The sequence below is a fragment of the Heptranchias perlo genome, chromosome 24 (genome assembly GCF_035084215.1).
Source record: "Heptranchias perlo isolate sHepPer1 chromosome 24, sHepPer1.hap1, whole genome shotgun sequence".
NCBI classification, from domain to species: domain Eukaryota; kingdom Metazoa; phylum Chordata; class Chondrichthyes; order Hexanchiformes; family Hexanchidae; genus Heptranchias; species Heptranchias perlo.
Genome location: NC_090348.1, coordinates 37,256,009 through 37,269,876, shown reverse-complemented (window position 1 = coordinate 37,269,876; position 13,868 = coordinate 37,256,009). Strand labels below are relative to the sequence as shown.

Below are 13,868 nucleotides of genomic sequence, written 5' to 3'. Positions count from 1 at the left end.
TGGTGTTTCTCTCCTTCATTATGGGGGAACGTGCCTATCCTCCGCTCATTGGAAAGGGTGGCCAAGATTAGAGATTTGCTGTGCAGGGAATCATAGCTAATGTCTTTGTATTAATAAGATTGACATACTATTTAATTCCATGTAAATCTCAAATTAACTTAAAGAACTTTTATTGCATGAAGTAGAATACTGAGTCAATTTGACTTTATATGACATTTAAATCTAGTCAGTGGAGACCAATGAATAGATGTATTGATTCCAAACTACGTTTATATTGATAATGTGCCATCAGCAGGCACACAGTATTCCCAGCAACACATGTTAATATAAAAAAATGAACTTTATGCCTCCAATACCATCCTGGACCCAACCACCATCCTGAGTAGCTGTTGAAGGTACAGAAAACATAGTTTTCTTACTGTTTGGTCTTCAACAAGAATTATAGGCACGCAGATAGAGTAAAGAGAAAGTAGTGTTCTCAGGCCACAGAACTCCAATTCAGCATCACTCTCCTAGAGCTTTGCATTAATATAAAAGTGCCTTTAAATGGAGACATGTGCTTTTTATTAGTTTGCAACTAAATAACTTGATGTGCACATTTCAAGTGGAAATCTTTTTATGTGGAGCACTTTATGGTCTGCATTAGTGTTTTAACAAATTATTTTATCTGCAGTGTTTATTTAAATATTTTCAGCATGGATTCAACAGTTCAAAGACACTGCTTGGTTCTGTTACAAATGTGTCTGTTTTAATTACATATCTTTTTGATATATTGCAACACACAAAAGCACCTGCTACGATTTCTGCAGTTTCCCATAGGATATTAACCACAGTGTTAGTTGTTAAGTCATTTGATACTAAGTAAGTACAGGAACACAATTTTTTGTTCTGACATTGATCCTGTATAGGTTGTCTTCAGGCACAACATAGACACAGCCATTAAAGGGTATCATGCTAGATTAGCAAGTGGTTTCTCTTGTCAGAGCACAAGTTTCAAGCTATTCAAAAAAAATCTTAATGCATTTCCCTAGATGAACATATTAGAAACATTTGTTTTAGGGAACAAAATGTGATCTGTTTTATGTTCATCTGTCATGATTTTTTTAAATATATCTGAAGTAGTGGCTAACTCTAGTGATGAGAACCTACCAATTGTGCTTTGGACTTACTTTCCTTGTAGTTTGTAGTTTCTGAGTAGGTTTGCTAGATTGACTGTCTTCCAGTTTGTGACTTGTTTTTTTTTGGGCATATGCAAAAGGTGAAAAGTATAAATGGCAATTTTTAAATTGTGAAAGTGATTTAAAATATGGTTTAATATGCATTGATGTTCTTTCTGAATGTCTTGGAGGAAGTTGTATTAACTATTAGCATAAAGATAGCAACTCTAAGGAATGACCATAGATTATTCTGTATTTCTTCTGAAATCTGAAGAATTAACCCTAGATCATTTACTTATAATTTTTGGTAAAAGGTTGCCACATGTTCAAATATTTTAGTTAATTCTATTCCTTCATGCGGCATTTTAAAAAATTAAATTTACTTGGTTCTATCCCACCCATATGGTATTTGAATTGCGGTATTTTTATAATTATAATGAAAATTTGCCTAGAATGTTTCAAAAACTATTTTAATAATATACTCAAACCATGGGGTCGATTTTAGGATGGCCGAGCGGGTGCGTTCGTGATGGGGGGGGGCTCCGAAAATTCGAGGTTCCCGGGTTGGGTCAGGAGCCCGGCTCCATCCCGCCCACTTCCGGGTTCCCCAATGACGCGCTTAGATGCGCGTGCAGCCCCCGCATGCAGGGCTCCCACCGGCAATTAACGCCGGCGGGATCCCACTTAAGGCAATTATTTTGATAGTTTAGGTCGTTTGCAGACCTGATTGGGAGGATATCTAAGTAGGGGTGGGATTTTCATGTCAACTGAGCGTGTTTCCCGTGCTGGGGGAAACACTCACTCATTGCAGGAGGCCACTCTGTCACTTTGGACAAAGTTTTGCCTGCACCACCCCCCTCCTAACACTAAAATTCACCAACTTGGAACCTCAATCCCGGTGTGCGGACCCCCTCAGATGTACATCTTCCGGATGGGGGCCGCCATAGCTGCAGTCATGACCTCCTCGGAGGACAAACAGCATCACCAGCCTCGCCGGCCACGCCGTCCACCTCTGACACATGGGAGCTCCACAACACCCTGCTGTGACACATCCACCTGCACAGCAGGAGGGAGGGCAACCACAGAGAGAGATGCGTCACAGAAGGCACTACCCTCGCCACAGGGTCTACAGACCGAGGCTCAGCTTCCTGGACCTCTCTGAGGAGCAGCACACACTGAGGCTCAGAGTCACTCAACATGTAATCGCGGACATCTGCAGCCTCCTTGATGCCGAGCTGCTCCCAGCTGGCCCGAGCACCATCTTCTTACCTGTCGCTGTCAAAGTCACTACTGCCCTCAACAACTTCTCCTCCGCATCCTTCCAGGGTGCCACCTGGGACATCGCCGGCATCTCTGTCGTCTGCACAAAAGAGCCCTGCAAATACACCTACACCCACTCTGCAGTGACACAATGGGTGGCATCAGGTGTGGGTCTTCATGGTAATCCTCAGGAAAGGGAATTATTGCACAAACCAGACAAGATTTGCAAAGACGTGGCAGTAGTGGTGATAACGAATTTTAATGTGCTTTGCAAAACAAACGAAACTAAATCAAAAACATGACATTCTGTCATACACCCTTGTGCATCCCCTTAGTGCTCACAAAACCGTAGCCGTATGTTTACGGGAACCCCTACGTGTTGCTACCCCTGTGGCTTCAGCAGAGGTAGTTGCAGGTTGCTCTTGTCCATGCCCTGACCAATGAGATGCTTTGCACGGACGCCCTCTGGGTTTCGGTGCCCATGAGGGCCCCTCCAAAGACTGCTCCACCTGCACCTGTGCAGGGGCAGACTCGGCCACCTGGAGAGGAGACAGCATTGCGGGTACTGGTTGAGAGGGGGGCAACGGGTGAGACGTGGAAGCGCATTGAGTGGCATCGCCACTTCCATGTCCCCTTTCACCATCATCCCTCTCCTGGCCCATCTCACTCCTTCCACCCTGCTGGACGATAGTTTGGAGGATTTGTGTGAAGCCTTGGAAGGCCAGTTGTAATGTATCTGTCAGTCTGTTCAAGGTGGCAGAATGTTGCTCACCCTGAATCCGAATGGCCTATGTCAGGGCCTGAATGGACTCATTGTTGAGCCGGGCTTGAAGCTCGATGGAGCCTTTCCTCCATTGCAGACATTCCCGCACCTACCCGCGACACTGTCTCAGAGATGCCTTCACGTCCCTGTGACAGTATCTCGGAGATACCTTCCTGTATCTCTGCCACCATTCCACTCATGCAGGAGTTGGACTCCTCCATCCTCTGCGCGATTGTGGAGACTGCGCGTGGCACCTGTTCCAGTACCTCGGCAATGTGCTGCTGGCCCTCGATGACTCTCCTTTTCATGGCTGGCCCCTAGGGTTCAGCATCTGGGTCCAACTGAGCAGAGCCTGGAGAAGAGTGCTCCCACCAACACGGACTCTCCACGGCTGCCCCTGTCACCAGGGTCTACTGTGCACACGTGGTAACTCACAATGTGCAAGCCCAACTAATTGAGGACGGGGACCCACCGAGGTGCGTGTATCTGTGCTGGTGGATGGCTGGCTCAGATGTGACGATGCACCCTCAGAGGCCGGCAGGTCCTCTGAGGAATCGCCGTCCACAGTCACGGCGGTCGCAGATGGCCCTGCAAGAGAACAGAAACCAATATTAAGCATGTGGACAGATGTTGAGGTGCTGCAGATGCCAAGATCATTCGCTGTCATGAGTGCTGAGTGTTAGATTTCTGTCATCAGCCGTTTGTGCGCTCCTGTTGGTGTCTGCCACGGACAGGCACTCCAGCGTCCGGCTTATTTCCACTGCCTGCTGCTCCGCGTCCGTTAGGACCATCTGGTGTGGCGGGCCCCCTCCAGTCCTTGCCCTCTCCCGGGCATTCTGGCATCTCTTCTATCAAGGCAAAACACAGAGGCGTGATTGAGTGATGGTTGCATAGTGACCCGCTGCATGCATTGGTGTGGGTGAGGGTGAGCGTGAGGGAGATGCATGGGAGGGTGCGTTTGAGACATAGCCATGAGATTGTATGAGGATTGGGTTGCGTGGTGGTGTTCGAACTGGGGCGGTGAGTAAGTGCAGGCAAGGTGAGGATGTTGGTTGAGTGGATGTGAGGAGTGATGTGAGAGCGTTGTGGCAGTGCAGAAGGGTTTGTGTGGTGGTGGAGGTGATGTGGAAGACGGAGTGTGGGAGAATGTGTAATTATACTCACTTTGGCTGACCTGGTTAGGTCATTAAAGCGCTTCCTGCACTGGACCCAGGTGCGGCACACATTGCTGCTGCTGCTGACTTCCTCGGCCACCTCCAGCCAGGCCTTCTTGGTGGCAGAGGGAGGCCACCTCCTCCCATCAGATGGGAAAAAAATTTCCCTCCTATTCCTCACCCTATCGAGCAGCACCTGGAGTGAGGAGTCAGAGAACCTTGGAGCAGCCTTGCCTCTGGTGGCCTGCTCCATGCTCCCAAAATGGTTCTTTGCTGCAGGAGGAGCATTGGAGGGTGCGGGTGCGCCCGCTGCGCAGGTCTGGAACGGGAAACCTGGAAGCACGCATAAGTACCTTCAATTAGGCTGCGATTGCGTGCGGAGCACCCCGATTTCACTGGGCGCGTTACCCAGTCGACCCCCCCCCCAGCTGCCAACCCGCCTCCCTCCTAATATCGGGCCCCATATATTAAGACAAATTTAGCAAAGAAATCAAGTTGGATCGTTTTAACAACTGAATATTGATGATCTATGCAATGTTTTCTGCTCTAGTGAAATCCTTGACTGCTGAATTAAACATCATTAAACTCTTCATTTATATATCTTTTTTGCAGAATTATTTTAGTTTCCTTCTCAATTTTTTTTCATTAAAAAGCATTTTTAATTCAATCATATTTTGAACATCTTTTCAAAAGCTGATTACATTAAGAATTCACACGCCACCTAATTATAAGGTTCTGTTGCAAAGCTGCTGGATTTTGGTTCCGATGATTATCACATTACATTTATACTGTTTCAGAACATTCAATATAGTGCACAGCCCTGTTATAACATGCAACATACTTGGCTGTAAAATGTTTTTACAAGGAGAAGGTTTGATAGTAATTTTAAAAAAAAATAACAACGTTTTTAATACTGTACACAATTTTCTTAAATAGTATTTTCTGGGTTTTTTAAAAACCTTTTTTCAGACTTCACTCAATCGAGGCTTCACCAAAAATATGAAGTTGGAGGCTGTTTCCCTGAGTAACCTGGCAGAAATATGTGTTGCTTCAATCACAAAAGTAAAAGGTCGATTAATGTGGCTTCATCTTGAAGGTAAGATGAATGGAAAATAGATTTGTTAGAAATAGTAATGCTTTGACTTGTTAAACTTCTGTGGCTGTTTGTTCCATGACCAGGCTTGATATCGTGTGTGTAAGGCCATGTGCTGTTTTTTTTCAAAAGTTTTTAAAATTCAAAATGTGTTGATTTTGATATTACATAAGTCAGGCATTATAAACATTAATAAGTTTTAGTTTCAGATCTTCTAACTACTTAAATGATGCACTGCCCTACAATAATCAGCAACACCACGTTCAGGAAACAGACATTTAAGATAATGCTGCAATACAGTATTAAAGCTTTGCTTTTTTAGTGCTACTTTTGTGTTGGGTTGCGTTTTGTTAAGGTCCCAATTCTTCATCACCAGCCCTGGCTGAGTTTCCCCGCCAAATCTTTTGGTGATAATGGGGGTAATCCACAGCTTTGAAGGCCTCAAAATGCACAAAATAAATGGAGTTCTCAATCGGTAAATTACAGTTCAGTAAGTGTAATGTCAATAGAACATTATACAGGGCACTATCATTATTCATCAAACAATGTAGAGGTCAGAAGGAGTAGTAATCATTGTTGGAGAAGAAACATGTCATGTCTCACAAGCTTACTGGAATTACTTGGAGAAGTAACTAAATTAGCAGACAAGGGTTATCCAGCAAGTATAGTTTCCTTGCATTTTCAAGGGGCATGTTCTATATCTGCAGCTTTAAAAAAGAAAGCTTTGTGGAGTAATGGAAGTTAGTTAGTTAGATTGAAAATTTGCTTAGCAAAAGAAAGTGCAAGGTGATAAATGGAAAATAGTGTTTGGAACCAGAGACTAGTGGAGTTCCACAGGGGTTTGTTCTGGAACCCCTGATATTTACACTTTTAATAACTGACATGGAAATCCCAGCACCCCAGAGTGATCCACAAGATTTCTTAATTTTTCTGTTTTGATGATTAATTAGCACATTATTTCTGTTGTATACTTCAATAAATATGTTTTCTGCGATGATGTTGTTGTTTTCCTTTTGAGTAACTAACTTTGCCTTTAGGAAATTAGGATGGAAAACCCTGTATAGACAACCACCAATATAAGGCAGTATACATTGGAACAAGAAGCCTATATGTTTCTGTGAATATATAATAAATGAATCCATTATGAAAGATGGAAAAAAGGATAATGATTTGGTTATAATGACCTTTCACTAAGTATCCAATCACTGTAAATCCAATTGAGCTCTTCAATGGATATCAATAGTATTCAATTATAAATCAAAACAAGTTAGAACCAAGTATTACACGTCAGTAACATTTAGAATATTGCGAGCCAGTCTAGGCACATTCCTTGTAAAGGGACATTGATGCATTACAGAGGATTCAGAAGAAAGTGCAATTGTGGGACCTGCACTATGAAGAGCGGCATGCAAAATTAAATGTGTTTCCATTGAAGAAAAGACTGAAAAAGATGATGATTTAGATGCTTTCCTCAATTTATTGCAACTGTATTTTTTGAATTCATGTTTCCCTCACTAGGACGTTGCATGAAATACAGAAAATTTTTTGGACTTTGAATGGAGGAACTTCATGGGATAGTAATAGCCATTTTAGATTTCTGTGAGCTGCGAAAATCAGATTTTGTTTAAAGAAATTGACGTCTTCATGGATTACTGCAACATTAACCAGTGACCTTTCTCTAAATCATTTGAGGTGCAGAAGCATGGTAAATTTGGAAGGGACCAGGCTTATTTTCAGGCATGACTAATTAGAAGTTCTTGCTGCACAGATGAGGAGAATTGAAATCAATGAGAGGTGGAGGCAAATGGAACTTCATTCCATTTTTTCATTTGTCTTGATAGTCCTTATTCCACAATTCCACAATCAGCAATTCCAGAGAAGATACAGACTACCATAGTTATATAAAAGATCTATAGCCCCGATTTTAACTCGAGGCGGGGTGAGTGGCAAGCCCCCTTTACGATACCCGTGTGTGGCTCAATCGATTTACACTCCTGGGCCTAATTTTAATATGATTGACCACTTGATAGCGACGGGAATGGAGCAGTATGTCCTCTATAGCCATTTTAACCGCTTGTCCCATTCCTACGGGGTTAAAATGTCCCCTATGTTTCTAAAACCTTTGGGTGTTTCATTATACTGGTGGCATTGAATATATTTGAATGATATCTATTTAACATAATGCAAGAATAGATGCTCTTTGAAAAGTTTGACCACTTGGCTTTTTTTAGACACTCATCCCAGTATAGGATTAACGTTCAAATTTGCAGCCATCATTCTGTGCTGTCATATTTCAAGATTTTTGCCTATATGATCTCGAAGAGATCTTGGAACTGATTCCCAGCACCACAAAAGCTATCTGGAATGTTGATTACGCCCATTGGATGAAGTATCTGGTACAGTAATTAATAGAATTGTGAATTTTTACAATACCATATCAATTTGAGACAAGAGAGGGTTGTTAGAATATTTCAGAGAGGTTTACACCTATAATGTTGGATTGGATTTATTCACTGAGCATAGCAAGAGGCCACCCTGCTCAGATAATGTATTCGTCATGGTCACCACACCAAGAGGGAGGTAGTAGTTTTGATTGCCAGATCGACAAGTCAATCCTCGACACAGGGCTGGAGAAGGGGCAGAGGTTAAGCTTCTCTGTCAAGCTTCTCTGTCACTCTCTCTTTTTCAGTCAAAAAAAGTCTCTGGCCAGTTTGAATTTGAAACGGTCAGTGAGACACAGAGCTTTTGCTTTCCCCTACAGGAAGGCTGTGAGAACCTCTAGATTGAGGCATGAACACATGTGGTATGTAATCAGAAAGATCAGGGCCAGTGAAGCAAGCTTGTATAATTTATTATTTTTGATGTTACAAGGGGCAATAGGAAATGAGTAAACCTTGCTGAGATAAAAGGTATTTTGTTATATCCAAAATAATTGGAGATTTTTAAAATTATATGCATTTGTCAACCACATACATTTTTGTGATTTTAATCTGGATATACTTTAAAGAAATAGGACAATATTAGTGGAGCAGGGCAAATTTAACTCTTCACTCACCCTATTCTTTACCTGAGCAGAAAGTGACTGAAACATGTACAGTTTTTCATCCCTTCGTGCAGACAACTTTTGTCTTAATAACAGAAAAATACACTAAAAATATATGTTTTGACTTTCCTGGAGCTAGTTTGATTAGTTCATATTGTTAGAAATAAAGGTAGAAACTTTGCAAGTTAATTTTTTTGTTGAAATCAAATTTAGATTCGATTAAAATCTTTGTTGTTTAAATGTTTTACAAAGTATTTTCAATATTGGTGTTTTCTTCAATCAAGAGGAGGAATTTGGTGCAAAGGATAGTAGCATTTTGCTATCTTTGTAAATTTTAAACATTGATTGTAAAAAAAAAAGCAATCTTTAAGTCTGTCTTTGTGTAAGATCAATACATTGAACCAGGTCTTATTATTAGACAGGAAGACCTTGGGTTTGATTTAATTAATCTGCAACATATGTTGCAACTTTTAGATTGTTTATGTTTTTGTGTATCATTAATTATAAAACACGTGCAAATTGAATATTAAATGGCTCTCCTTACTATGCAATATCTAAACTATCATTTTCAATTAAATGCTGCGAGCAATGAACCACATATGTGGAAGGGGAGAGAGAAGATGAGGATTGGATTTTGAGTTCATGATTGTTTGGGATCCCCTTTTTTGGGGCTACAGTGCTAAGGCTACAGTAAGATTATGTTCACATATTCTATGACTATCAACCCTTATACACAGATACATTTCAGTAAGATTTTGATTAATGCTCCTGAGGTACTTTTCATCCTGAATCTTGCTGAGAATGAACTTTCTACTGCATAATGACAGTAGACTTCCAGAAAACTTGAAATAACTTTGTTGTGCTAGTACTAGTATAACACCTAATAAAACAATGGGCAAATAGATTAATGTATGGATATAACTTTATTCTTAACCTTCAAATATCTTCAAAGATGTCTGGAAATGTTATATTTTAGTATATACAGTTTTTTTTTGTTTTTTCTGTAGAGCTTTCAGTGAATGTCGCGCAAGTTTTATCTTAATTTAGCAGATGCCTGAGACTACAAAATTTAGCCCCGATTTTAGCCTAACCCGTCCTGTTCCCGCCAGGTAGGCTATCTTAAAATCGAGGCTTAAGAGTGATGAGAGATTACAAAAGCAGAATAGAGAAATGGTGAGTTAAAGGCCAAGAAATAGGATGCAAGTTCAAAACCACAAATTCAGAACAGTATTAGTAATAATTAGCAGAAACTACAGGAGAATTACTAACATCTTGAACAAAGAGCGGATGTTGTGCTTTCAGTTGGCATACGTTTATAGTTAGCGTGTAGTTTTGGGGGTTGGTGGGATATCAACCCAAACCAACAGCAGATAATACAGCTTGACAGCCAGGACCAGAAATGTGAGTTCAGGAAATGGAAACATTGTTGACACACAAAAAAAATACTGGCTCATCTAACCATTTATCAATTGCATGCAGTCAATAACTTTCCAACTCTTCCTACATATCACTTAGATTTTTTTTGTTTTTACTATGTAGTTAAACCATTAAGAAACATTTAGAGGGTTGTTTTTTCTGTAGAACAATGACCAGAAAAGGAATAGATTATCACTTTTAAGAGCTCTGGTAATCTATTCAAACAAGATGACTAAGGGACTGATACTAAAATAGATATGTGGTTTACTATAATTTCTGTTTCAGTTGGAGCATTTATTCAGTGATTAAAAAAAGAATTAAATAGAATGAAGGCATGATTTTATTTCTGAAGAATTTTCTATTTAATGACAAAATAAAACTTAGGTTGAAAATGATTGGTATTCCATAGCAACATTAGACACCAATCTGTTTACTTTGACACAATTTTGAACTCTAAGTAAAATATAATTTATAGTCTGAATTGTTTGTATCTCAAATCTCCACACAGAAATGAACAGAACTGTTAAAATATTTCAAAATTGTATAGTACTGCCTTTTTAAAAAAGTGACATTATCAATCCCTGAAACTGAGTGTGAATCATTCCAGTGGTAAAAATATATATACTATACTTAAAAAGAAAAGAAAATTCTTAAATAAAAATCTCCAAAACCAATTTTATAGAGGGAAAATTGATTAGCTCTTTATCTCTGTGTAACTCGATACCCAATTTCCATTTTATACCATGCTCCTCCAGATTGAGAGGAAGCAGATATCAAAATGTGTATGGAGATATCTTCTGGGTATCAGTAAATATATATACTATTATATGTATTTTTATATATATAATATTTCAACAAATATGGTTTTGTGAAACATGTTTGGTGTCATTTTGGCAAATTGTTTAGATTTTTTTCAACATTTCACATGGCGTTTGATCATCTCTTTTTATAACTCTTAATCATTCTCTCTGTTAGATAATCATCTAGCTCTGCTGTATACATATTTACTGAATTTAGAGCATTAACTACTTTATCTACAAGCCTTTTCTATAATACCACTTCTCTGTGGGGACGAGGGGAGAAGAATTAAAGACTACTTGAAGCCTTTTCATTTTATCACTGTCCTCTAGTTCATTGTTGCAATCCAAGTTAAATAATTTTGCTTTCAGCAACATTATCCATTCCTCTTAGCGTTTTAAAAACATGGATCATGTCTCCTCTCAGTCTTTTCTGTAATGAAGACAATTTCAATCCTCTGAGTCTTCTTTTCATAATGTACAAGTTGCAAATTTTCCCACTGAGGTATGGGGCCGGCTGTTTTGCCAGGCATTTTCTGCAGTTACTGATAAAAGGAATTTCACACCGATAGACCATAAATACCCCAGCATCATCATTAAATGTCCAGGTTTTGGAGCGATTGTTTTCTGTTGGTGACTGGCACCTGGCTCTCTGGTGAGGAAGGAGATAGTTGTCAATCAATCAGCGCATTTGGCAACTTGTATAAACTGCTCAAGTACTGAGCTTTTGGGAGATCACTGACAGCTGTCCTGAAGATAAAAAATACTAGCTTTGATGGCATACAACTTGAGGTATCTTGTATACAACTGGATTATAGTAAGATGTTTTATCTGATAGATACCAAAACATTAATTGTATAAAACATGTACGCAATAATGGATATTAGGAAATGATTGCAAGGCACTAACCTTATTAAAGGATCACGTGATATAAATCATAAGATCAGTCACATGCTATAAACCGCATGTGTTTTATAACCATTATCTGATTCCTCAGATTAGATTAGAGCCTTTTTAGGTGCAGAAGATTCCACAGCAGATTGACAACCTCTGTCATTCCTCCATAATGGCTTCCAAATTAAGGATTAATAATTGTGATGTAATATCTGAACACATTTGTTGTGTGTTGCAAGACAGTAGCACATCAAGAGATTGAGATAGTGTTGTAAACCAGAAGAGCTTTGTGAAGGGTGATTTTATTGCATTTTTAGCAGATTGTGTTTTATATTTTGGCCAATGGAGGGCATTATGGCCGACAACAGGGTACGGTCTTCTGGGCTTTTTAGATTACTGGTTAAGCCTCAGCTAGAGAATTGTGTCCAATTCTGGGCACCACAATTTAGGAAGGATGTGAAGGCCTTGGAGAGGGTGCAGAGAAGCTTTAATAGAATGGTACCAGGAGTGAGGGACTTCAGTTATGTGGAAAGACTAGAGAAGCTAGGATTGTTCTCTTTAGAGCAGAGAAGGTTAAGGGGAGATTTAATAGAGCTGTTCAAAATTATGAAGGGTTTTGATCGAGTTGATGGAGCGAAACTGTTTCACTGGCAGAAGGGTCGATAACCAGAGGACACAGATTTAAGATAATTGGCAAAAGAACCAGGGGGAGGTGAGGCGAATTTTTTTTTACGCAGCGAGTTGTTATGACCTGGAATGCACGACCTGAAAGGGTGGTGGCAGCAGATTCAATAATAACTTTCAAAAGGGAATTGGACATTCACTTAAAGGAAAATTTTGCAGGGCTATGGGGAAAGAGCAGGGGCGTGGAACTAACCCTCTTGCAAAGGGCTGACCCTGGTTCTATAATCACTTAATTTAAACCAAATTGCTTTTCTATGATGTAATTCGAACTGTAGTGATATTAAGAGCCAACTTTCCTGATATTGCCTGCCTGGGTTCTAGACCAGACCCTTTCCAGTTCCAGCTTTGCTGGGATTTCCTGCCCAAGGTTATTCACATGGCCCGGGTGTGCTCCTAGTGCAGGACCTAGCACTGATGCTGGGGCCAGTAAGGTAGGGGACAGCTGCAGGCCTCTCTCGCTTGCAGCTGTGAGTCAGGTCAGGCTTCACTTGCCCTCCAGCACCCCCCACCCCCTCCTGAAAGCCCTGGAAATCACAGGCCAGCTTTAAAGGAGCAAAGATCTGGCATTTCCCCAGAGGGGCAGTGGTCTAGGAAAATCAGCTTTCTTCAGTGGATCTTAGAGGAGATGACATATGTATAATACATCAGAAGTCCAATGTCAGCTTTGCACAGTGGTAACAGTGATTTTAAAATAAATTGCGGGACTAAATTCTTTAATGATAGTAATATCAAAACCTTATTAAAATACTTATTTCAAGTCATCATTTGAGAGTAGCATTTAATCATCACTATAAAAGACTAGACTTTATAGATCGGCATTGATTTTTTTTCTCCCCCAAGTATCCTGAACAAAGGTGATATTTCAGTACAAGATCTTATAAACTGGATTGATATTCAGTTGTTTAATCTGATGGCATATTTGTTATTTTATCCAGCAGCATTTTCTTCTGTGCTATCACTGTCTGTTGCTATTGTACAAGGTACTTTAAAGAGTAGCCAAGATTCACTTCATTAACTATGAACTACTTCACTGGAGTTCTCTAAATGTGGTGTTACTGTATTTGCTAGGTGCATATTTAGGATCAACATTTGACTTTTTGGGAGCAGTTGTTTCGATTAGTCGAGCTGGCTGCAGTGACAGCTGCCCTCTTTATACAGTATTCTTGGTGTTTCCATGGTACTCGAATTCCGCGTTTTCACGTGTTACACACTATTTTTGCAAATTACCAATGAGCAGTAACCAAGGAAGTAAAGAACTCGCAACAATCAAAAAAACACTTGCACGCTCTGCTTTTTGTCTTGTCATTTTTACTAACAAACACAGAAAAAGGTTGAAGTATACATGCATATGCCATGCAAATATGAATATTGAGATCACATGCTCAATGATGGTGTCTATTACTCATTTTTTATTTACTAATCAAAATTGCATTTAGCCACATCTGAAATCCCAGTTAGCTACATGTGGCTAGTGTATTAGACAACACTGTGCTGCATGAAGCTTTTAAATTCACAATTGAACAGGAACAAAATTTGGGGAGACAACCAGTCAGAATTAATCTTTTGAAGGAATACAATGGGCATTCTTTATAATTCTGTGATAATCA

At 40.0% G+C, this 13,868-nt stretch overlaps 1 protein-coding gene across 3 annotated transcripts in view; it reads left to right on the top strand.

Annotated features, from left to right (window-relative positions):
- sfmbt2 (Scm like with four mbt domains 2) overlaps nucleotides 1–13,868 on the top strand; it is a 180,145-nt gene that overhangs the window by 118,662 nt on the left and 47,615 nt on the right. For all 3 annotated transcript variants that reach the window (XM_068005104.1, XM_068005106.1, XM_068005105.1), the window contains exon 11: nucleotides 5,304–5,430. In XM_068005104.1, the coding sequence (XP_067861205.1) occupies nucleotides 5,304–5,430 (127 nt within the window). The remainder of the gene's footprint in view (nucleotides 1–5,303; nucleotides 5,431–13,868) is intronic.